At 35.5% G+C, this 27,420-nt stretch overlaps 2 protein-coding genes across 3 annotated transcripts in view; one reads left to right on the top strand and one right to left on the bottom strand.

The window, feature by feature from the left end:
- The window catches only part of LOC134663993 (dual specificity calcium/calmodulin-dependent 3',5'-cyclic nucleotide phosphodiesterase 1), a 293,727-nt gene that overhangs the window by 243,109 nt on the left and 23,198 nt on the right, over nt 1-27,420 (bottom strand). The window lies entirely within an intron of this gene.
- Nucleotides 574-4,239, top strand: LOC134663978 (maltase A1-like). The gene is made up of 9 exons (XM_063520534.1): nt 574-786; nt 1,018-1,197; nt 1,381-1,538; nt 1,628-2,209; nt 2,288-2,395; nt 2,481-2,631; nt 2,850-3,045; nt 3,663-3,800; nt 4,113-4,239. The coding sequence occupies exons 1-9, from the start codon at nt 639-641 to the stop codon at nt 4,180-4,182; spliced, it is 1,731 nt and encodes a 576-aa protein (XP_063376604.1). The 5' UTR covers nt 574-638; the 3' UTR covers nt 4,183-4,239.

The following is a 27,420-nucleotide window of genomic DNA, read 5'->3' on the forward strand; positions in this document are numbered from 1 at the left end:
GTAATTGTATAAAAGTGTATATAAATGCCATAAAATAAATCAGTTGTACTTAATTAGATAAAATTTTACTATAGTTTATTTAATATTGAATTATTTATGATAAATTAAATACTTACATTTAATAATATAATTTGGTTTAACTTCTCCTTTTTCGTTTATAAATTCATGAAGATGGTCACCTAAAGTTACCTATTCAAAATAATTGGTAGTAAGTGGCATTGCACTTCATATCTAATAAATTGTGCAGCTTGTTATTGTGATGCACTTGATATCGTTTATTATGTCAAAATGACAATGATACAATTTTAGTAAATACTTAAGCTTTTTTAGTACTTAAAGGAATGAAATCAAATAACTATTTATTTAATTTCATAAAAAAGTATCTAAAATAAGAATGACACTAATGTAATGTAATGTAAGTTGACGTCTTATTTTTAATCTGCAGCGCAAAAAAATACCTAACTATAATTCAGCTGCATGTCACACAAAGATTACTAACAAAATTCAAAACAACTGGTAAATCCCATAGCTGCAGGTGTCTTGATAGCTATAATCTCTTGAGAATAATCATTATCTGCAAGATATCGGAAGAGTATATAAAGTCTGAACTTACTGGAGTTAAAGGAGAATAAGCTGAGATGAAGTCGGTGTTTCTCTTCCCTTCACTCTTGGTTCTAGCTCAGGGGAGCACAGAGGAGAGAGAATGGTGGGAGACGACCATCTTCTACCAGATCTATCCGAGATCTTTCATGGATAGTGATGGGGATGGCATTGGAGATCTAAATGGTAAGTGGATTTTATTTATTGTGGAATTTATCTAATTTTTTTGTAAATTTGAATAACTTGCTAGTGTCTCTTATCTATCAGGCTAGATGTCCTAAAATATAAGATGGACTTGATGATTTTAAACATAATTTACATATATCTAGCCAATACAATTTTGTTACTAAAGTGATCAATGACCTTTGGGCTTAGAAACGCTAATATTATATTTTCTTAAATTAATACTTTTTTCAGGAATAACCTCTAAACTGGAATATTTGAAGGAAATAGGTGTCGGTGCAACTTGGCTCTCGCCTATGTTTTCATCCCCAATGTATGATTTCGGGTATGATATCTCTGACTTTTACAATGTCCACGATGAGTATGGAACTATGGAGGATTTTGAAAGACTGATCGCCAAGGCGAATGAATTAGGTAAGATTATAATAGACGTCTTTACTTTTTTTCTAGAATTTAAGACAATCACGTACAATACACGTAGCTAAATTATTATACTTAATTAACTGTTTTATAATTCCAATTCAAACAGAAAGCGAATTATATCTGAAAATAATACTGGAGCATCAAATAAGTGTTTTAAGGAATTTTGTTTTACAGATATTAAAATAATTTTGGACTTGGTGCCTAACCATGGCAGTAACGAAAGTGAATGGTTTGAAAAAGCCCTTCAAGGTGACGAGAAATATTTTGATTACTTTATTTGGGAGGACGGAGTAGTTGACGAAAATGGTGATCTGCAGCCGCCGAACAATTGGGTAAAAGTTTATTTATTTAGCTTATTATTTATTAGAAGTTTACATATAGTATTTTTATACAAATGTTTTATGATTTTATTTTTTTACAGCTGAGCGTTTTCCGTAAAAGTGCCTGGGAGTACAGGGAAGAAGTAGGAAAATATTATCTTCATCAGTTTGTCATCGGTCAACCAGATTTCAATTACCGCAATCCTGACGTAGTCGAGGAGATGAAAAACGTCATTCGGTTCTGGTTCGACAAAGGCGTTGCTGGATTTAGAATTGACGCTATCGCGCATCTTTTTGAAGTAGACAAAGAACAATTTGGTGGCAAATACCCAGATGAACCTATTTCAGGAAACAGTTTGGACGACCCGTTAAGTTACAGTTACTTGAACCATATATACACAACTGACCAAGATGAAACTTACGACATGGTTTATCAGTGGCGTGATGTTTATGAAGAATATAAGGCTAAAGATGACTTTTCCAGAGTAATGATGGTTGAAATCTACGCAAGTCCTCAGAAAACAATGAAGTACTTTGGAGAGGGTGATCGCATAGGAGCACATATGCCATTTAATTTTGCATTGATTTCTGACGTCAACGGTGAATCTACGGCTGCTGAGATCAAGTATGCTGTTGATAAATTTTTGACCTTTAAGCCCCTTGACAAGTTAGCCAACTGGGTGGTAAGTGTGACAGATATCTATAATTTTCTTTTACTATTATATGAAACAGAATAAAATCAATGAATCATTTAATTTCAGACGGGTAATCACGACAATAGTAGAGTAGCTTCCAGATACAGCCCAAAGGTAGTAGATGGAATGAACATGCTTGTTCTCTTATTGCCAGGCGTTGCCGTGACTTATATGGTAAGATTTAAAAAAAATGTATGTATTAATGATTTTAATAATAAAATTTGGTATTGCATAATTTAACTATATTTTGTAATAACAGGGTGAAGAAATTGGAATGGTAGACGGCTATGTCAGCTGGGAGGACACAGTAGATCCAAGTGGATGCAACACTGATGATCCCATCAACTACTGGCAAGCGTCAAGAGATCCCGAAAGGACGCCTTTCCAATGGAGCTCTGACAAAAATGCTGGTATGTTTGTCAATACAAAAGGTTTCAGAAAGCTGTTTGCCTAAAATAAACGACATGTCACGACAGACAAAACAAATAAATATTCAGACTGAGATGTTGCATCGATAACGGCATTGTAATCTCTAATATTCTTGGTATATATGTCGAGGGCCAGAAAAATATGTGATAAAATAAAAATATAAATTGTTTAGACGTAACGTTATCATATCTTTCGATAGGATTTTCGACGGCAGACAAGACCTGGCTGCCTGTTGCTGAGGGCTACGAAACCTTGAATGTGGAAGTGCAGCGTGACATCACCAGGTCACATTTGAACGTCTACAAGGCGTTGGCTCAACTTCGTACGGAGCCTACATTCAGATATGGCAGATACGAGACAGCCGCGCTGAATGGAGACATCTTTGCTTTCCGAAGGTACTTTATAATTATTTATTCTTCCAATATTTGTAAAACGATGCCATGAACCCTTAGGCAGTCGAGCTAAAATATTATTTAGATTAAACTTAGGCATAATGGGCCTAGATTCATCAATCATCATATAATATTTTGCTTAAATTGGCATTGGTAATTTTAACAGTAGGTATGCTCGTCGGGCTTCTGAAGAATGCATATCCAGGTGTCGCCAGCCATACAATAGGTTTTTAAAGGGGCCCACTGATTAACAGTCCGCCGGACGGTATCGGCCTGTCAGTTAGAACAAATTTTTGACAGTTCCGACAACTGACAGGCCGATACCGTCCGGCGGACTGTTAATCAGTGGGCCCCTTTAAAAACCTATTGTATGGCTGGCGACACCTGGATATACATGTCCCCTTAAGATACGTGTTATTTATATTGTCTGACCATCTTTTGTGCCTTATTTCATGTAAAATAAAGTTATTTGTATTTGCTAAGCCGTCCGTTACTATGGGGTACTATTATCTTTTTCATAACAATATCTTCAGATACTACGAAGTAAGCTCGCCATTGACAAACTAAGCCAGCAACTTCAATATTTATCACAAATACTTTATCTATAACTATCTCAACAGGTGGTACAATGGCGAAAACTACGTGATCCTCGTCAACTTCAGGGATGAATCTTACACTATTGACTTAAGCTATTTCGAGAATGTTACCGGGGAATTGGAGGTCGTTCTTGCTAGTATTCAGTCACCGAAGGACACTGGGTAAGTTTCGTTTTCATATAAAAGTTCCAAATCCAAATCAATGGTTTAAAAAAGGCAACGGATTAGTGTAATAAAATGTGCCTTATATATATATAGGTATATATATATGTAATTATAACAATAATTGATTAGTTAAGAACATTAACACAACTTAACATAATTAATTGTTTCCCTAAAAAAAATCTTAACTATTTCATAACAGAAGTATAATTTTTTGGGGGTTTTGGGGATGAAAATACTACGGAATCAAATAAAGCCTATTTGTTTACATTTAAAGATTACAAATTAACAGCAAAAATATGTATTTTACAGGGACGTGCTAGAGGCAACGGCGGTGGAGGTTGTCGGCAGCGAATCTTTCGTCATCAAAGTTAAAGCATGAACGCGTCAAGAAAACTTGATAAAAATGGATAATATGTATAACCAAGTTTAAAAAAAAAAGTTATTAACATTTAACGACTTTTATTTAACTCTTACAGCTGTAGGCAGCATTTCTACACAAATATGAAAAATAAAATAAATAAATCTAATATTACCACGAATAAATATTCATCCATTAAAATATTTATTTTGGTTAAATTGCATTTTTTTATTTACGTACGTCTTATGGCTTCAGGCAAACTACTAAGTAAGTATGGAATTCTTTTCCTAAGGCTTGTATCCTCGTAGTAATTATTAATTCTAGGAACGGATAGTCTGCCTGAAGTCACAGCCTTTGTGATGTATGTACATATGATTAACTGGTGTTAAGGAATCAGTTGAGTTAAGCTCTTGATAACTATGGTTATTGATCGCAAGTAAGTATTTATGTTTTAAACTAACCGATAATATATTGCAAATTTTGAAAAGAAGTCTGTAGTTACCTTTACATTTGAGTTTAATTTTATGGTTAACAAAGTAATTTTAAAAATCTGATCTGCATATTCTTTAATTTATCGATATTGGTCTTAGTTGTGAGCCCATAGCTGTCAAGAGCATAACTCAGTATTGAATTACCCAGACCTGTTCCGTATTTCAAAGTCAAACAAAATGCAAAATCAATTAGACAGAGGTATGTTACCGGAATGTATAATCCCGGTAGGAATAGAATGTAAGGTAATGTAAGTTGGCGACGTATAAAACCTAATCAATCGAAACTATCATTTAAAAAGTATCGATTTCCACGGCGACCTGAAAAAGTTAGACCAAGAAAATTCTGCAGCGATTTTGATAGTCGACGCAGTGCGAACTTCTATGAAATTTTGACGTATAAATAAAAATCGCTGCAACTTTTCTTGGTGTGACTCTAATTTATATTGGATGATGAACAAATTGATGTTGCCAGTTGACAGCGGCGGACATCATTTAATAGTAAATACATGTAGGTAAAGTGAGCTGAAAAAAGTGATGCCACTACAAAATGTAATAAGCGGAGATACCGAAATTTTCAAAACCCTTCATCTGAAGGAAATATACTTCAATCCCAACCAAGCCAAGCTTCAAGCTTCAAGCATCAAGCAAGACCGGTATGGGCAACTCTTTGGGGCAGGCCAACAGTGGACGTCCTCTGGCTGATATGATGATGATGATGATACTTCCCTTGCCGCTCAGGACATATAAAGTGATGTTACCACCACTACAACCGAGTGTGTAGGTATAAACAACGCGGCCCAAACAGAATTGCATACATCAACAGCCGCCCAATCGAGCCCGCCACGGCTGTGCAATGCACACAGCGCTACGTTTGTTACAATGCAAACGATGCGATTGTCAATCCAGCGGCCTTCTGTCGACTGTCAAAACATAGCACGTGTCCTTTGATTGACATCGTCATTATTTCGTTTTTACCCACCGCAAAAAGAAGTGTTATTAGTTTGACCGCTATGTGTGTATGTGACTGTGTTTTATCGGTGTGATTTTATAAATTTTGGTTATCACCCGGTGGTTCTTAGAAATGTTTAATCGAAATCAGTTCATTGCGTGTTGGGGGTGTTACAATTTTTTATTCACATGAAAGAAAGAAGAAAAAAAGAAAGACGATACATTTATTTACATCAAACCAAACCAGTTAATTACGCACAATACATATATGTATGAGATGGACGTTAAAAAGGACCCGGGGACTCAGCGTAATGCTACGGCCCGCAGCGCTGATTTTCAATGGGGACCTAACTGACACCATATGAATTTATTAGCAATTTAACAAAAAAGTGACATAATCCAGGGCCTTATGATCACAAATTTTTTAATTTGCAGCTTGTTTATCTAATAGCTCTTCAATTAAAATACTTTTGTTAGTCATATAACAATATTTGACTTCAACTTAGTTAAAAGTTGAACTAAAATCTGAATGGCGTCCATAGGCTACGGTGACTGCTTACCATCGCTTACCGTATGCTTGTTTGCCACCGATGAGGTATTAAAAAAAAAATGGACGCTGCCAAAACCAAGTTCCATAACCATATTTAACAGCTCTTATGAAATATCAATATTAAAGCTATAAGAGCACAAAATTCATATAATTTATAAACTACTTTTAAACCCACAGGGCATAAAAACGTCTGATTAAAAACTTTTTCTGAAGTCAAGTGGAATCCAACTCTACAGAAATAAAAAGCTCCCATTACACTTTTCTAAAACATTTAGCTCTCTGTCAAGTACTGCGTTCTAGTTTAACAGCCTCGACTTTGACCCACAACTTTACTGGGGTATATTCATAAGTACCTGGTACATGGTCCTATATAAACCACTGTAAATGTATCCTCTTTATTTTTGCATCATCATCATTGGCCACAGCATCTTTGCAGATGATAGTTGCAGCGACTAAAGAAGGTATTTCAAATAGGTAGTCTACAGCCTACATCGACTGCGATGACTGTATGACTAATGGCCGATCGGCACTTCTTGCCGCATCGATCACAGACGTGTTTTGACTCCTGGGGTGGTCCAGCAGCTCTGCGATTTCGTTTCTGACTAAGTTGGTCCAACCAGAGCTCGTCATGCTTTGCCATGTCTTCCCGCAGGTTACGACGCCACTCCGGTCTCATCTCCGCGCGTTCCTCCCAACAATTATCTTTTTATTCCAATGATTATTATTATTATTATTTCTTAAAGATACGATGCCCACCCCTGTCAAAAGCATAGGTACATAATTATAGTTCGCTGACCTCATTCTCTGATTATATTTTACGGATACAGATCATACAGATCAACGGATCCAGGGGTCAACTTCCCCAAAAGTGAACTTTACAGTCGAGATGAAATGTTTTGCGAGGAGATAAACTGGAAAATGCCAGCAGAGGTCGCACCTCGCGTTATTTAATAACAAAAACCCGCTGTTAAATTAAATTGTGCAGCGCTCCGTGTTTCTTCTTACAGTGAAAAATACGCTTTTAAAAGTAATATTATTTACGTGTGTCTGTTGTTGCGAGATTGGCATGATGTAATAAAAAAAAATATCACAAGTCTACCCACAGACGATTTTTAATTTTGCATAAATACTGGAGTTCTGTTATTGGCTATACTTATAAGTTCTCATGTTTTTTGTATATTATTTAAAAGCTAATATAGCAAATATAATAATTTTAGGGCAGTTATAATATATCATGTTTCTAAATATTGTATGCAACGTCTAAACATTAGCGTCGTTAAAGGTTTATAGAATCAGCGGCGAATACTAGATTCGCTTGTTCAAATTCAGGGCACAGAGCGGCTACCGCGAAAACCGAAATTTGCAAATTGCGGGAATCTTTCTCTTTTACTCCAATGAAGGCGTAATTAGAGTGACAGAGAAAAATCCCCGCAATTTTCGAACTTCGATTTTCGCGGTTATAGCCCAGAAAACCTCTGCTCCTCTAACGTCTTTCTGTTTTTCTGTTTTCACGCTTAAACCGCTGAACATATTGAGATAAAATTTGCTATGGAGATAGATTTAGGCTCAAGAGAGGAAATAGGATAGCTTTCATCAATCAGCATTATCATTCCACACATAGTTGCGAGCTAAAGGTAGTCTTTTTAAAACAAATAAAATTAAAATTAAAGAAATTAATTATAGTCTGTTATAAAGATCTGGGTGGCCAGACGGTCGGCCCGCAAAAGTTCACTTTGATAGCACCAATTAACTAAATTAACCTTTTACAATTTCACAATCCCGACATTGTTGTCTTATTGCACGTGCAATAATGTTTCTTTATTGCCTGCATCTCAAAGGTTGCGATATAAAAACTGCATTACGAGGATAGTGGACGACCGCTTCTTTATACAAACGTAGTTCCTATTTTCCTCTCTGGATATTAACATTAAGTATAGAGCACGTGTACTATACTTGATTTCATGTACCAATTATTACCCACAACTATGATTTCAACAGCTTTTCAAAATTTGTATGTATTGTTTTTCGCTCCTATACAGGGTGAAATTTAAATCACTGGCCATATTCATTCCCGGCACTAGGTTACACTTAAGGAATCTATTTAGCGAAAAAAATTAGTACACTTTTTTTTAATTTTCATTTTTCAATTTTTAAATATTTTCCACGAGTCGTGGTCACCCTATTACCACAAATGTAAACAAACCTAATAGTAGGTTTTAACAACAACATAAGCAAAACCCTTATCTGACCTTCACTAAACCTTATAATCGTTGCAATAGGGTCCACCCAGTTAGTGTTGGCGATGGTAGGCAGGTTTATCAATTTCGAGGGTAGTCTAAACTAAACCATTCCGCGCTAGCGGTAAACATAACGGTAAGCATAAATGATTAGTCACTCGTCACTCGCCAACCTTAAAATAATAATCGCGCGCGTACTAAGGTTAAAAAAAATGTTTTCGAACCGGGAATATTACGAAGTGGTACGGTGTTATTTATTAAGTGGTGAGTGTTTACGTGGTGCACAAAGATTATACGAAATGGAATCCGTTCCACGCCTTCGCAGACAAGGATTGAATCCAAGAATACCATCTCGTGGGACTTTTGTTAATTGCGTCGATTTTTAATCAAATGTACGTAAGTTGATTAAATTTTTTAAATACGCCTGAATGCAAAGATTCCTGACCTAGTTTTTACTCATTGTTTTTAAGCCACGGACGTTTTGTTAATAATCATTAGTCAGAAATAACATTTTAGATTAAAAATGGGTTGCCTTTGCATTTTGACGGTTCTAAGCCCGTTAATATGAAAGGAAAAATTAGCAACTTATGTAGGTAATCTCGCTGCAATAGGGTTCATAATTGGTGACGCGATTGCAAACAGCGGGAGGGGCGGGGTGTCAATGACCTTAACTGATAAGAGAGAAGCGGGTGTAGTGGGTAGTTGTCGGTTCACCATAACGTACGAGGTTTTTAGGATAACTTGATGATGAGTTATTTCGAAAAAAATGTACTGAGCGGTATTAAAAGAAAAAACACGTGTTTAATATTTTTTCGAGTTCTTTCGGTTGTTTCAATTTGGCCAGTGAATTAAATTTCACCCTGTATGTAATAATAATAGTCAAATAAAGGGAAGGGATATTAGTTATGTTTAAAATAAGCATCAGATTGTGTAAAATATGTACTGTGCATACAATTTTCCATAAATTGTTATTGACATTATCTAGAGAGGAAAATGGGAACTACGTTTGTACGGAGAAGCGATCGTCCAACTTTTGAAATGTTTAACTTTGATTGCAGAATGCATAAATAAGTATTTATCTCTTAATCGATGGCGATGGAATTGCAAAAAAAAAAACTTTTAATAACGTCAATTTAATATATGTGTTTTTATAAAACCATGAGCAGTAATTTTCCTAATATCTATTTCTGCATTTGATAAACATTCTTTGTTGATTAATTGGTCACTTAAACATTTAAAGTAGTTATATAAATTTGATGTACAAATTCAATAAAAAATATAATAGCTCCCAATATCTTTAAATATATTCACCAAAACAGGTTTCACTAGACCGTAACAAAAAATCGTAATAACAACAAAGATAATCATAATGAGTCTCAATCGCACCTAAAAAGCTTGTTAGACGAGTCTTAGTCATACAAGAACTCAGTTCTATTTTAAAATGGACTTAATTGATTTAATTCAATTCCACAGATAGGACACTTAATCAAAACAGGTTATAAGAAAAATTAGTTAACCTTAAGAATAACTTAAGTGTCATACTGCCCGATTTTAACTTTGATACGTCAAGTGACGTTTTTGTTCGAAGAAAATTACATTTGACACTGACATATCTAATCCATATCGTTTCTAGGTCTATTAATTGATATATATAGGCATTATGCATTAAGTTCGCCATTTGTACATTATTTTTATGTTTTGTGCAATAAAGTTTAAATAAATAAATATATAGTTTAATAAGTAATTGAGCCATTTTGTTTGTAATAAAGTGAGCCATTTTGTTCAACATAAAAAACTAAATGTATTAAGTTTGTCACTAGTAGTAACGTAAGGCATGTGCAAGCAAGTGTCATTGTGAAGGATGAGAAATTGGAATTAGTTGATAGTACAGTTTTTCTTGGTATAACTTTAGATTCTAAACTCCAGTGGGGTCCCCATATTGCTACTCTTTCGAATAGACTGAGCTCTGCAGCTTTTGCAGTGAGCAAAATCCGTCAGTTAACTGATGTGAAAACAGCTCGATTAGTATATTTTAGTTACTTCCATAGCATTATGGCATATGGTATTTTACTGTGGGGCGGTGCTTCAGAGATAAATACCATTTTTGTTCTGCAGAAGAGGGCTATTCGAGCAATATACAAAATGAACCATAGAGACTCACTTAGAGATAAATTTAAGGAAATTGACATAATGACAGTGCACTGTCAATACATTTATGAGAATATTCTGTATGTACATAAAAATATTGTAAATTTAAGGAAAAATTGTGAAATCCATAATATTAATACTAGAAATAAACATAAGTTCGCAGTGCCCTTCACTCGGCTCCATAAAATTAAAAAATCATTCATGGGTAATTGTGTAAGATTTTATAATAAACTTCCAAACCATATTATTGAATTATCTATTAATAAATTTAAGAATTATGTAAAGCGTAAACTTATTTCCAAAGCTTATTATACCACACAGGACTACATGAATGATAATACAACGTGGGATTAATTGTTATTCGAAATGATTATTTATTTATTAGGTATATTTGATTATTGATGAGAAAATGGATATTCCGATGTATATTATCTACTTGTTTGTTACTTATGCTTTTTTTTTGACATTTAGATTTTATTCTAGAAATTCTAGACTAGTATTTTTTTATACAATTTTTTTTTTAATGTTTGACGATCCTTTTGTGAAATTCTTAGTGTTAAATTTGACATGTATAATAATCCAATTTTATTATGGAATAAAATTAACATCAATAAATTGCTCTGATAATTAGATTAAGATTAATTACGATTCATAAGAGCTTGTTGCTAGTACATGCCTACATGAATAAAGTATATTTTGATTTTGATTTGATTTTTTTTGACATAGTAGGTACAAAGAGATAGAGACAACCGAAGTGGCCAAATATAACGGTACACATCCTTATTCCTATGGTAACAAAGGTGTGTTGCGATATATTTGGCTACTTTGACCGTATAGTCTGTATAGTCGCCATCAGATATCGGAGCGGCCAAGGTGCTCACAAATATCTGAACACGCCTCATTGTCAACGCGTTAGAGTGCGTGTTCAGATATTTTTGAGCACTTTGGCCGCTCCGATATATCTGATGCTGACTGTACAATCAGGCCGTCAGACCGGTCGTTGCAATGGGCGGCAAAATGCCACACGTCAATAAAGTATCGGGTTTCTAAAACAGTAGGTAGGTCTAAGTTGTCGTAGAATTTTAGATCAGTAAGTCAGTCAATTAGCGTAATTATTACATTTATGTAAAAATTATAAATATGTTATGCAGATTATGCAGTGTATTGAATATGCGACTCGACGGGATTTATAAAAAAAATTCAATAAGATTTATGTCATTAATTTTATTTTTGACACAAGCTTTTATCGCTGACTGTAGGTACTTATCTGTCAACAGGCGACTAATTACAACTCAATTTCTCAATTCTTACAAATCCAAACATAATTAGGTTGCGTTGTTTTATCACATATGTACTACTTATAACCAAGTAAAAGTAAATTAAACTGTATCTATACGTGCCGTTAAAACCTGTTATTTAGTTGAAACAGTTTTTTTTATTAATACAGTTAAAACTAGTTCTCCTAAGCAATAGAGTCTGGCTACTGAAATTTTACCCAAATGTTTGGCGGGAAATTCAAAAATCTTCGGCTGGCCACACTTTGTGTAGTAGGAATTATAGTTTTGATACTAGAAAATATTTTTGATTTTCTGTGCACACGTAAGGTACCTAAGGATATAACTTAAAGTAAGTTAAATATACGTTGACGTGCACACAAAGTCAGCTCACATAATTTCTACCACTATGTAAAGTACAGTCAACGATAAACACATATGTTAACACTTTCTCACCATATACCATTGTAACAAGGCAAAAAATGAAATGTAGTATAAATAAGACCTAGCTCGATAATACCGTAATATTAATCTATAAAAAAAATACATAAGTACTATGCCAAATATGCTAAATGCTAAGTATCAAAATAATTATAGAGCACCAACCTTCTAATTTGTTTACATTTGTTTTGGAGTTGTAAACATTGCAGTTTTTCGTTATACAACGCTGCACGTCGACATCACACATTGCCGTAATTATTTACGAGCTTAAATAATAGTTTGCGAACCTCACTCAGTATAGACATTATTAATATTATTTAAAATAAACCCCTTATAAACCGCAAACAATTTGAATGGATGACATAAATTGACAACTGACTTTTAGCTTTTTTTTTAAATCATAGATAATTGGTGATACAACAATGATATATCCGTCAACAATTTTTGGCTAGCCAGACTCTATCGTTAAAATTAGGTACGTATAGGTACTTAATCAAAAGTATCAAAACTAGTTTTTGCAAAGTGCCTTGTTGACAACTATAATGAACTACTGCCTAAAAATAAAACTTGTTCTATTAGAAAGGAAAAATACATGTACATACATAATTACATTAAGTTTTCGTTCTTTTGCAGTGTGACTACTGTTTCTAATATTTATTGTGCCCCGCTTGCATCAGAACAAGTCGGCGGTCCACAATAGTGTGACGGATCACGTCAAACACCGCCCAACAATACCTGTGCCGCGGGGGCACTTGCCGCGACGCTTAACAATAACTCGCATACAACTTGACAGGGGAGTAGCTTGTGACTTGCATTTATTTAATGCCCGTTTAGATGTAATTACGGACCACACTGGTACTTGACGCAATCGATGCAGTGATATGTCTTTGGTTGGTACAAAGAGCAAGACTCTTTCGACCATCGTTGGAGCTTTGTAATGTGTTTTTTTTTTGCACGGGTTCACGAATTGTCAGCTGTCGGTGTGACCGACGTCAAACGTCATTTTTAATAAAAAAATTATCTTTCTGTACATGGGACGCTGTGCAGTACAGGTCTTGATAAATACATTAGGGTTTTCATTTAGCTAACCGCAAGTACTAATAAAAAAAATCTGCCATTGGTATATCAGCAATTAATTAAATATTATTGTTTGATCCTTTTACCCTTTACAACATGTTGTTCTATATATAGCCGTTATAAATTCTACTCTATGGCCAGCTATTAAAGGATATAAAAGGATAATAATTTTACGATGTAGAATCGGAGGCATTATACATGCGCCACGCATGCTCCTTCACCCCCGGATACACATTTTTCCCCATCCACACCTCAAAAATCTATACCTAAACTAAATTAGAGTAAAACCTCAAAAGTTTGAGTTCTTGGAATGAAACCTGAGGTCATTCAAAGAACTCAACGCAAACAATCCCTTTATGACTCAACTACATTAAACTTACAACGAATAATGTTGTTTCTGTACAAAGCTACGAATTTAATTAACGTTGGTTTAAGCAGATGTCACTGCCGCTCCAGGGGCATGATAGAGTAATTACTCGCTTTGATGTAACCAGCCGTTTTCCACTAGGCTGTAATTCCTAAAGCTTAGCGCTAACCGGCCTCCAGCTTGTAACTAGAAATCCGTAAAATTTCTGTCACAGTTTTCGCAATTTTTGTCGAGGTGTCTTGTTAAATTGCCCGTTGCCGATCCTTTTATATACCTATGTATGTAAGGTACTCTTTAGTAAATTGTGGCAACAATTACTCATGTCATGTTGTATATTGTTAGTGAATAAAAAATAAATGAAATGAATGTCAATATGAGTAGTGTTTACATAACCTTGGGAAGAAGTCAAATTATTTTTTTTATTAAATATTGACTGGAGGGCTGCGTCACTTTTTCTTTAATATATGATATATACAGTGGAACCTGGATAATTGCAATCTCAAGGGACCGGCCAGTTTTTGTCAATTAACCAGGTTTTTCATTTAAGCAGGTCGTGTCAATTAACGAGGTTCAAAAAATCGTTGTGTCAATTATAGAGGTTTTCATTAATAGAGGTTGCGTTCTGACAAATTTCTTTTATGGAGGTGCAAATAACCGTTTCAAGTAGATTTACACAGCTCTCTCACTTGCACTTTTACACTACATTAATTACCACTTTATTTTCTTATCATTTGGGTTAAAAAAATCCCTTCAATTGTAGAAGAAAGTTTTATTAGAATGTAAAATGCATACTTTGTTTTTTATTGATCAAAACTATTTCACCTACTACAGGCTGTGATAGATACCCAGTAAATAAATTAAAGTCTGGATGGAGATATAAATAAAATGGTCATTGCTATTAAAATATTATTTCTGCTGTCTACTACTTATATACATTATTACTTACTACTACATTATTTCAATTACAGAGGTAATATGTAAGTAAGACTCGTTTCAATAATAGAGGTAAAAACAAGAGCAAAAATAACGGACTTTTTTAGCACAGTGTCAATTATAGAGGTCTTAAGTTGCGATGTGGTCAATTACAGAGGCAAAATTACGAAAAGCACTAAAATCTAAATTGCAGTTATAGAGGTTCCAAAATTTCAATTATGGAGGCCTTTTGGTCTCAAGGGACCGGGACCGGACTTTTGGTTGCAATTATTGAGGTTTTCCATTTATCCAGGTGCCAATTTACCAGGTTTCACTGTATTTCAGTTTATAATGAGTAGTATTTCTTGCGATCAACACAGCGCAGTGCATCCTCAACTCAATCCGTTGTGTACTACATATAAAAATGAGTAGACTATAATGACATTAACGCATTCACTGCCAGGGGGCCTAGGAACAAACTTATATGACGGTGAACGCATATGTGCGTTGGGGGCAGTGAATGTGTTAATTGGTTAAAACCAACCTTTAATAATGAACATAGGTGTATGTTACTTATCAAAACAACAATTTTAACGAGAACATCGGAAAAGCATTTATTTTATAAAGCATGGAGGTTGAGCATCCCCAAACATGTATCATGTTTATTAATAAATACGACTTTAATTACATATTCCAGCGAAGGTGTTAAGATCGGTTCTGCCGTACAAATGGATAACCTGAAGCGATCGCGTGAGTAGTCTGTCACTCTAGCGGTGGCAATAGAGCTGTCTAATATGGAAGTCCTTTGGTGTGCCGATCGGTGATTAGTGCTTTGTAATAGTTATGGATTACTTTAGATGTTATCGGGTTTGTTTTGTAAACCTAATGGTTTTTATTTTTTTGAATAATTACTTGTTATTTATACGGTCGATCGTCAATTTTACTGTTATTTGTAACCAAAACTTACAAATATCTAGATTGGTAGTGAGATTCACATTGGGCAGCGAGATAAAGTCATGAACTCACGTATTTTAAGAGATAGATAGGTACGTTTCTAGGGGCCCGATTCGGTTTTGAAATAGATATCTTTTAGATATCACCAAGATACGATAACGATATGTTTAAGATCTAACCTGTCAAATTTGACATTTGCGCGATTCTGGAGATACTCTTGAACGATTTCCTCAGGATATGACTCAGAGATCCAATTCACATCTAATAGATATCTTACTCTATCTAACGTAAAAGTGACATTGGTTGCCCGAATTGCGCTGCAAAAGAGAACTAGTTGGTATCTAAACTATACCGTATCTAGAATGGATCTAGGACGTGTCGTCTCTTGTGAATATCTTGAAGTTCGAATACGGCAGTAGGTTAGGTATCTCAGCAACGTTTCTTTAGCTGAGCTTATTTTTACGCTTGGTTTATGTTTCTTAGATTAAAATACCTACGAATTTTATATACTATAATTAGGATTTAACTCTGAATATTTTTGTTCAGCGTTCATGCCTAGCATACTCGCTAGGTTGGGTTAAAAATACTTTTTCTTTTACACGAAGTAAAACTAAGCCTCAAAAATACTCATCCAACTATCAGATCGTTCAAGTACCTACTCCTTCACGGTTTTCTTTTATGTTATCTTTTTCGCCGTTTTCCTAATGTTTCTTTTTTTGCCCTGCCCAAGACAGTTCTCTTCAACCGAAGCAAGAACTACTAAATTATGATAATTTACGACAATTTTATGCGGAGCGCACATCAAAGACTGCCGACTTAGTTTCATCTAGGCCGGGGTAAAAGTACAATGAAAAAGCATATTTTAATTGTTTGGTTACGGGGCAAGACACACGTAGAATGTATGCAGAGCACTTTAAAAATGTACGATCAGCCTCTTAGTGAGTTTTTAATGCAACGTATAGGGAATTTTCACGTCTCTGTCTAACAAAGAAAGTATGAAAGAAACGCCTACATACGGCTAAATTCGGGAAATGAATTAGAGACTCACTAGATATGAAATAGTAAAGATATGTGACGTTCCACTTCAAAAGGTACCTTATGGCGGCTGGCGCCGTGGTTCAGGAAATGAATTAGATATTCACAAGATATGAAATAGTGAAGATATGTAACGTTCCACAGAAAAAGGTACCTTATGGCGCCCGGCGCTTATGTCGCATAGCCCCACAATATTATTAGAGCGGCGTTAATGATAGCGTAAACCATAAGGTACCTTTACCCGTGGGACGTCACATTACTATATCGTTTCTAGTTAATCTCTAATTCATTTCCCGAATCGCGCCGATATTTAATATGGGGCAAAACTAAATATCGTCACCCTAGTTCACAATCATACTAATTACGCGGAAAATTTTGTCGTAATATAGACCTTTTGTTTGCGCACTATAGTACTATTTAATTACAACAAAATTATCGCCGTAATTAGTACGATTGTGAACTATGGTGACGATATGTGAGAAGAACTAATTGATAAAACTAGGCTATATAAATACTACAATTTACCATTTATTTACATATATTTATGTCTATAAGATTTCTATCCCAGATCTTTCGGAATCCTTGCGCGTGACATAATTGAAGTGGTGACGTGCTGTCTCCCGATTTTAATACATAGAAGGTTAGGAAGTTATAATGTAAAAAAAATCGTAAATGGGCTTAATTATTAATAGTTTTATCTCCAAGCAAATATAGGTCAGAGACATAAGTTATTTTATATATCTTAGTAAATCATTCTGATTCATTAAATCATTATCGTACGCATTGCAAACTATTTTCATGAAAACGCAAAAAAAACTCAACATCGTTCAACTATTCCTCACATGGTCACGCCAGTGAGAACGTTTCTACTAGTTCCCAGCTCATTAAAACTTCCGTATCAAGTGCTCCTCAAGTGTGTTGAAAGTTAATAGGACTCTCGTGTGAGGAACTGTACGAACGAGTACTTATTTCCTTTTGAAGTTGGTAGACTGAAGAACAGATGCGCTAGAACTATTTCCCATTTTATGTGTAAGAACTTAGAAGTTTTTGCAAGCGTATAGGTTGCATTCGGATAGCAACGTCGATGTAGTAGTAGTAGTAGTAGTAATCACTTTATTGTACACAAAACAGGTTTACAAAAATAAATTACAGTAATGGAAGTACAAAGGCGAACTTATCCCTATAAGGGATCTCTTCCAGCTAACCTTCGATTAGATGAGAGGAAAACTCCAGTCAGGTCAGATAGACAAACTTACGGGATGTACAGTAATATTTAGAAAAAGTAAACTAACGTATTGTCAACTTATAAAATACATAAATAATATTATCAATATTATCGATGTCATTTTTGAAGGTAGTAAAATGTTCAATCGTTGATTCATTTTGGCAATTTTTGATTTGACCGAACGCGTTTTCTAATTTATTTTTGAAAACGGCATCCTGTAGGAGGTTATGTTAGATTAGCTTATAAAAATACGACAGTTATTGAAAAAAAATACGAATTTGTGTGATGGCGGATCTGCTTTAGCTTCGCGTTAGTAACTGGCAGGAAGTTGCGCAGGATCGTGACAGGTGGCACACTCTCGTTTCGGAGGCCAAGATTCGGTCAAATTAAAATCTGCAAGTGAAATATCGGACAAAAAAAAACGTTTCAAGGTTACTAATCCTGTCAATATACTTGATAAAATGAGCTTGATGATGAAGGACAGCAACAGGTAATAATGCATCAAGAAATTTGATAGTGAAATTGCCCCTGTTAACGCTGCAACAGTAACGACCGCTGCTGTAGTCGTCATCTGAAATTAACCTTTCAATTAGGTACCTACAACAAAAGCTTTTGCAATAACAACATATTTGCGAAGTTGTAGGTAATTTAGTTTAAAGTTGTTGTGCGAATTAAGTGATTTAACTTTGCTAAGTATAAAGCATTTTACTAAGGCCAACCATTAACCCAGTGTTTAACCGGTTAATCCTGGGTTAGTGGAAAGGTGCAAGTGGCGCATAGAATTAAAAAATTCTCCATATCCAATTTAAATAACTGCAAAAGAATGTCTATCCTTTGCCTTTGCTGTTACTCGACATTACGTAAACTAGAACCAACTCGGTAACGATTCCATTGCGAAGGCGATCTATAAATTACGCGAGACATTATACGTCGGCGCCCGCGCAGGTTTCATTATCGCATACCGAGCACGGGCGAGTCAAGGGCTAAGGTACTAGTATAATCGTAAATGGACTCGTCAGGTATTCAGTTTTTCCACAAAAAAAGTATTAACCTTTTTATAACACGTCGGTGGCAAACATTCAAGCATACGGCACTCCTGATGGAGCCTATGGACGCCTGCAACTTCAGGGTTTATGTGCATTTGCATTACCGACTGTTTAAAAATCTCAGCTATCATCATCATCATCATCATCTCAGCCATAAGACGTCCACTGCTGAACATAGGCCTCCCCCTTGGACCTCCATACGTGCAGGTTGGAAGCGACCCGCATCCAGCGTCACCATCTCAGCACCTCATCTATAGCTACCCATAACCTTTTAAAAACCTACTACCTAAACCCATTTAGGGAAAGCAGAACATTACAGCATCGATATTGGATTTAGGTAAAGAAAAAGAGGGAAGCTTTTATGACTCAATGATTTCATAATTCCAGAAATAAACAACTTTAATACATCTTAAACAAAAACTATAGTATTTAAAATTATTTAAATCTACATGAAAATCAGTTACACCACCCAAAAGAAAAGTTGAATTTGGTAGACACTCAGTAGTGGTCACTGTTATTGTTTTAGGTAGTTTAAGGATCCGGAGGTCATGTTACCGATACCTTCCTCCTCCGAGAACCTTATTTGGCTCTTGCGACTAGTCATTAAACCAAAACTGATAAACTAAGCTTTTACGCTCTAGTGCCCGTTACTTGTATGCAGCACACAAGTTTGCTTCAACTATTCATTTATATCCATCGGATTGGCATGCACAGACAGCAGCAATTGTTGGTAAGTGTACGAGGTGTTCAAAATGATCTAGACGCGACTTTATTGTTAAGAGGATAAGAGCCCGTCAAGGTAATTTTGAACACCTCGCCCGCTTAGCAACTTCTGCTGCTGACTGTATCTGTTTCCAGGAACTAAGTATGTATCAGGTTACGCTAGCGTTTATGAATCTGATCCTACAAAATGTTGGATCGTTAAAATAGCAAAACAATAACGCCATACATAATAAAACAAGTACAAAAATACAGCGTAAACCACTTTAGTTGATGAAATAAAGCACCAAACAAACAAAGGGTAAAATGTTTGCTCGAAATTTAAATTCATTGAAAACATAGAAATATTCACTCGTCATTAAATTTGTTGATGAAATTCAAAAATTTGAAATACTCTTTACTTTGACATTCGTTCAATTGAGGCAGTGCGTCCCGAGATATAATGGTTTGTTTATTTAAGTACTGCTTTATTTATAATATTATTTGATAGAAGTCTAGTTTTACTTAGATGCGCGTCATAATAGAGATTTTTCATGATTTTTAATTTTTAGACTGGGATATTTAACTATAGCAAAATTAAAAAATAGTCTGTGCGGAAAGAGAAGAGTCGAGAAATGTATGGGATCCAATACATTCTACGACTCTTTCCGCACAGACTCTTTGGTATCGTTCGATAAGCTAGCATTAGGAACATTTTTATAGTAAGTTCAACGACAGTCGAAGTAAGATCAACGAAAGCTAGTCTTACCTACGAACAAGAAACATTTTATTAAATGCCGAAAAGAACAAACTCGAAGTCTTTAACCTAATAATATTATTAGTGTTGGTATAAGGTGAGGCTCACACATTTAGAATCCGTAATTAACTCCTGATTTTAACGCGAGACCAATCAGAATGTGAGCCAATATTAGCCAAAGTTTACGATAGGTATACCGCCGTTTGTCGGTCATAACGTTATAAATTTTGTTTTCAATACCGAAACATAAATTGTAGAAGACAATAATTTTGTAGAAAGAATAAACATTTGTCTATTTTATACTAATAATTATGTTCATTTGGATATTCCTAATTAGTATGCATAACATTTGTTTATGTTCTATTTTCATCAGGTCTATTTTTCTGAGCACAAAACGAAGCTGGCGGTGTTGATGTCAGGATATCACTCAATAGAGGTATTTAAAAGGGTGACTCATGCTAGACTGGGCCGGGGCCGGGCCGGAGCGGCCGGCGCTTCGTTTTCTATGGAAAGCACCACGTGATCACCGGTCAGCCGTCATAGAAAATGACATGTTTGACGCCTCGGTCCGGCCACGGCCCGGTCTAGCGTGAGTCATCCTTCAAGCATTGTGCTAAAAACAACCATAAATAAATAAATAAATAAATAAAAAAGCCTTTATTATTTCTTGCATGAAAAAAAACAAAATAAAATCAAACAATAGTGTAGCGGTTATTTAGTTAATTGGTAACTTATTATATAACATTTTGGAAACATCTTAATTTCTAGTATGTTAGTAATTTAGTATTTATATTTAGGTAGGTATGATTAATTGTTGTTTCTGCAAGAACCCCAGTTTGGGTGAAGGCCTCCTCCAAAGATGCCTATTTAATTCGGTCTTGAGCTTATGAGATTCTTAAGGTGGCCACTGACGAACCTTCCAACAGTCCAAATAGCGTGGCTACATTCCAAAATCGGTCCGTGAATGTCAAAAACGTACAATGTTTAGTATTAGGATGCCGTCCATTTGGATGAATCCATTGTAACGGCATCCATTTGGAAGGCTCGTCAGTGGCCTGCTTTAGAAAAACAACCATAACAAGTCGTTTTTTTTCAGATTTTTATGTATACAAACACCCGTTTTCTAATTTTATTGAATTTATTTGGACGTTACTGTGTTTTGTTATTTTGCAGTAATGCCTATCAGTGCTTGCATTGACATTCTTGAAGATTTTTGATTGATGCAGCATTCCGCGAAATCGTTGACATTGATTAAATTTTGTTTCTAACTCTCTATTCTCTTATATCTTTTTTACCACCAAAAATTATACAAAAGTCAAATTTGGATTCTAATATCGTACAAATTGAAAGTGCATGTCAAATCACTTTGAGTGCAGGGCCAAGTATAAAAGGTATTTCTAATACTATCATTACTAACTGTTAGTAAAGCGCTAATAGACAGAACAGGCGTAGAGTGAACAGGCACCTTCTGGGCGAGCTCGCTCCATCGTAGGCCACGTCTACGCCTCGGCTAGTCTGTGGCCATGAGTAAGCCCATTCATAATAATAAAAAAAAAAAATTGATCTTGACGTAAGACATTATTCATAATTACAAATATCGCTTGACACATATTTCATATCCACTAATAATCTACCACAACACCATTAAGCCGGTAGTCTGGCTGAATACGGTGGTACAATGCGGTTGGTTGCTAGCGCGTGGGTTAGGGGGCATTAGATTTAGTGGTATTATAGCAATTGATCGCGGGACCGCGCCTTGTTTGTGCTGCGGTACAAGTGATAAAATATTGTGCGAGTATACAAGCCTTAGCTTATATTGACTGCGATTCTGTTCCTACTGCGAACCACGTTCGACGTGTTGCCCCCTTGTCACACTTACGTACGAATTTACAAGAGCCACAGAGAGGCAACACGCAAAACGTGGTTCGTAGTAGGCCCTCTGTTTATCCTTAACTAGTTGTGATCAGGGCTATTACCGCGAAATCGAAGTTGGCAAATTGCGGGCATTTTTCTCTGTCACTCTTATTAGGCCTTCATAGAAGTAAAAGAGAAAGATCCCCGCAATTTGCGAATTTCGGTTTTCGCGGTAGCCGCTCAGTTGTTTCCCTTCTTATTTCAGAGCATATTACTCCTCACTATGGTCTCGTTTAGTGCTCTCATCTATATAGCTTATTGTTATAATTACCAAGTTGTTCATAACATCAACTCTTTATCTTTGAAACAAAACACGGCTACCTAGGTAAAAACGTGTAAGAACGAAGAAGTGTGTGTGTGTAACATGTCTGTAATAAGTCTGAACGTTAATTCACCGGATTGACGGCGCGATTCGGGAAATAAATTAGAGATTCGCTAGATATGAAATAGTAAAGATATGTTGCTGATGTTCTATGGCAAAAGGTGCCTTATGGCGGCTGGCGTCTACGCTATTATTAACGCCGCTCCAATATTCAGCCGGGGCAATGCTTGCCAGAGCTCGATGAAATAGATTTTACGTGGATGAAGGACGTGTTTCGGCGTACCACTTAATTAAAATGTCAGACCGCTCGCCGCTCTAAACTCGTGCCATTTAACGCCAACGTAGCGTTGCGAAATTCACCAGAGGCATTACAATTTAATGTCATTTATCTCATACATGCAGCGAAAATAATAGCTTTAGATGATCTGACAGGTGAACAGTGTTGCCAACTCGGATTTTGAAAAAATGCTAGACTAATGTCTAGATTATGCCAAAATCATGCCTAAGTTTTTTGAAATATGCTAAAAAAAAATGCTAAAATGTCAACTTGAAATTAGATACTTAAAACACATACATTTTTCAAATTTGCCGCCTTTTTCTACTGACAAGATTTGCTTGACCAACTTTATATAGTCCGTCGACGTCTATCCGTCCACAAAAGTCAAAATTCATATGAAAATATGAACCACATAAGGCGATGGCGCAATTGTTGCTGCCAAGTTGGTGCAAACTTGGCTTAGACTAAATTATGCTAAAAAATATGCCAGATGCTAAATGGAAAATTTTGGTGCCAAAGCAAGTGAAAATATGCCAGATCTGGCATAAATTATGCCAAGTTGGCAACACTGCAGGTGAACCTTGGTGTACCATCATTGTTGCGTGGATAATAGGCACGTGTAAAGCATATATCATAGTTAACTTAGATTGATGTTATGTGTTTTCAAAGAGTAGTTTTATTAGAAACCTTTGTGGCTATGAAAATCATTAACCTATGCCGAACATCTTATATCACTGCTATACATCGATTGATGGTTTTTTTTAAGTTAAAGAAGGACTAACATGCACTGAGGCAAAAAAAAACATTTAATTTGATTGATAAATAAAATTGTATTTAGTATAAATATTAAAGTAATATCTCTTGAAAAATACACAAATCTTACATCTCTCATTGAATAATTTTACGGTTTAGACTCATTTGTTTTTAGTCACTCGCGCGACATGTTTCGGAGAGCCTAGGTCTCCTTTCTCAAGCACTAACAGTGCTAGCAGCGTTCACGACGGCCGTGTATCGCGCACGAAACATGTCGCGCGAGTGACTAAAAACAAGTGAGTCTAAACCGTAAAATTACTCAGTATGTCTCACAAAAGTTTAAATTCGATCTTACATCTGTAAATGTCGCTTTAACTTTAGTTAATTATAAAATTGTAGGCTTATGCATGGAAACACAGATAATAATTTGCTTGATTAAGGTAATATGGACTAATACGTCACATGTGAAGGAATGTCCATTACGGTAATTAACACACCATTAATGTTATTTTAATTGATTGAGATATTATCTACCCCCATTTGAATACAGACATACCTATGACGTATGTCTGTATATTTAACTATGTCATGTCAATAGTTTAGACGCCAGAACCATTGATATGTGCGGAGTGGTGTTAACGGAATTGGTAAAGATGAATTCAACTGAACTGGTAAATTAAGATTAATATTAACGTTATTAACGCTAATTAATCATTAGGGTTGAAATTGTTCATAATAATTCCGTTAACAACACACCGAAAATACTATAAAATTTACGATGTCTGTACATAACCATAAAATTATATCGATAGTTTTTTGCCAAAATCTTGGAAACTTATCACAGATTTGACAAATAGATAGTTGAATCTCAATTTCGTATTAGCGACCCTACATCCATCTTTCAACTCTGCGGAAAGGATATTAAATTACCTCGGTTATAGTTCTTCTTCCCAAGGGAGTTCACGTCTTGCTGTTGAGCCGAGAAGTTACTCATGTGAGAAGTTTTTTCAAAAGGGCTTATTTCTCTATGAGTATCATACAAAAACCAGGCAAGTGCGAGTCGGACTCGCGCACGTAGGGTTCCGTACCATAATGCAAAAAAAAGGGAAAAAATGTAAATAAGACGGTCACCCATCCAAGTACTGACCACGCCCGACGTTGCTCAACTTTGGTCATAAATCACGTTTGTTGTATGGGAGCCCCACTTAAATCTTTATTTTATTCTGTTTTTAGTATTTGTTGTTATAGCGGCAACAGAAATACATCATCTGTGAAAATTTCAACTGTCTAGCTATCACGGTTCATGAGATACAGCCTGGTGACAGACAGACGGACGGACGGACAGCAGAGTCTCAGTAATAGGGTCCCGTTTTACCCTTTGGGTACGGAACCCTAAAAATGGGTCCTTTTAAAAATACACTCCTTATGTGAGAAAATGTACCTATAAGTATGTACAATTGTACACTGCTGTCAATGCATGTAAAATTTACTTATTTTTTTTGTATGGTGGCTGCTTATCTAGAAATTGATAGATTGATCGTGAGTAAGAAATATTTATATTTCGGTAATCGAGGAATCTCGACATTTGTCGTGAATTTTATCTTTGTAATTCTAAAGCAGATTCATATTTTTAACCTTGAATATTATAACAAGATTTTTGCTTTAAAAGTCTATACTTAAAAAGAAAATAAGAATATATAGTAGGCACCTAAACAAAGTATTGATGATATTTAAATTGCAAATGAAAATAATTTACATAATAACTCTTTCACGTACAAATAGACAACCAATTCGACACCCACGCAAATTCAAATTTATTTTAGGCGTAACACAAAATTAGCGACGCAGCGAAATAAATGTTGTGCGTGTCTAATATAGTTTTAAGTCCAGCCTAAGAGAACAGTAGGGGGAACTAAATACACTACCCAACTAGCAAATGTATGTGCTATAAAAGTTGAGAGCACGTTTTTGTTTTCGCTTTTTGGTGCTATAAGCGATGTAAAAACAGTCGAATAAAAGTCCTGTAAGCGTTTACTCAACGCGAAAAGGCGCACTTATACAGACTAAAAGTGTTATAAAAATCGAGTAAGCGCTGTATAAGAAGCAAATCGATGCTGTAAGAGTTGAGTAATAGTGGATAAAAGCGATTCTAGTGTTTTAATAGCAACGATAGTGCTTTTATTCGACTATTCGTTCTATAAACATTAGCAATTTACTATTACTCAGTGAAAGTGTTCTATAAAAGCAACCGCACTGCTTTTTCTCAGCAAAAATGTTTCGTAAAAGTAGCCGAATTGCTTTTACTCGGCATTTTGAATGTGTAAGAGTGCAGTAAATGCTTTTATTCAACTAATATGTGCTAAAAACGATCTCAGGTAAGCGATTATATTTCAATTATTTGATTAATAAGTTTGAGGCCTAATCGTCTTCACGTATCTAATAAAACAAAAAGGTACTTAAGTATTTTTTTACTGCTGTCATCCATGACATTTATTTTTACCGTGATTGTGTACATAAGTTTTTACTGTCTGTAAGTACACGTAATACAGTAAAACCTAGCGCGAAAAATACTTTATTGATAAAACCAAAGGCACTGGTTCATATATATTCATGGGCCGCCTATTTTCTTAAATTTCAATAAAAAAATATTAATTAAAATAAGTAAAAATTTGCTTACACGATCTAGTTTCTGTTATATCTCATTGATTCGACTATAAGTCGAGTAACTGCGTTTACTGCTACACTTATAGCACATGTTGTCGCCATGTTTATGGATTTATAGTCCGGTGGCCGACTGCATGAAACCCTACCTGATAAAAAAATTGAATAATCCTACTCTGTGGGGGTAGCTGACTTTTAGCAGCTTCAACTGCTCTTGGTCGGCCGTGGCTTAACTTGGCAAATTTTGCGCAAATGGCAAAAAAGTGGTACAAATATTCATCAAAAAAACAAAAGTGGTCAGCTACATCCTGTGTTGGCAGGTTCCTGTGTCCGACCGAATTTGTGGTACCACGTGAGCTACAATTTACGTCATCGAAAAATAGAATGTCACTTGTATGGTAGGATTGCTGCAATTCACATTTTTTTTAATGCGGACGGACTGCAAAAGCTATCAGGCTAAGGTGAGGCCGACCAAGACATACGTCAACAAATTTAATGTAGGTATTACAGTCAGTTTTTTTCATTCTATTTTTCGATGAGGTAAATTGTAGTTGTCACGTGGTACCAGAAATTCGGTCGAACACAGGAACCTGCCAACAAAGGATGTAGCTGACCACTTTTGTTTTGCTGTCCTCAAAGGCAGCTATCCTACCCTGCAAGTTTCATTCTATTATACGATGGGGTTTTTTTTTGATGAATTTTTGTGCCACTATTTTGCCATTTACGCAAAATTTGCGAAATTAAGCCGAGGCCGACCAAGAGCAGTTGATGCTACTAAAAGTCAGCTACCCCTACAGAGCAGGATTTTCTATTTTTTTATCAGGTAGGGTTTCATGCAGTTGGCCACCGGACTATATTGAAACGTACAACATGGCTGACTTGTGCTGTTAATGTAGTTCTAAACTCTTTAAAAGTACTCTAAGCTGAATACATTTTGAATAAAACCTGTAAATACACTTCAGCTCCTATAACAGCGGTTTGAGCCCCATTACCCGAATTATGATATAAGCGCGCTGTTACAGCAGCATTGTTGCCAAATGGTTATTGGATTGCTTTTAATAGGCTTTTATACCAACAGAGAAGAGAGTTGAGTAACAGTTGTATTAAAGCGCCTTATTCAGACAATTAGCTATTCTATAGCTGTTATATGATTTTAATAGAACAATTATGC

Source organism: Cydia fagiglandana, chromosome 4 (assembly GCF_963556715.1).
Source record: "Cydia fagiglandana chromosome 4, ilCydFagi1.1, whole genome shotgun sequence".
Taxonomy (NCBI): Eukaryota; Metazoa; Arthropoda; class Insecta; order Lepidoptera; family Tortricidae; genus Cydia; species Cydia fagiglandana.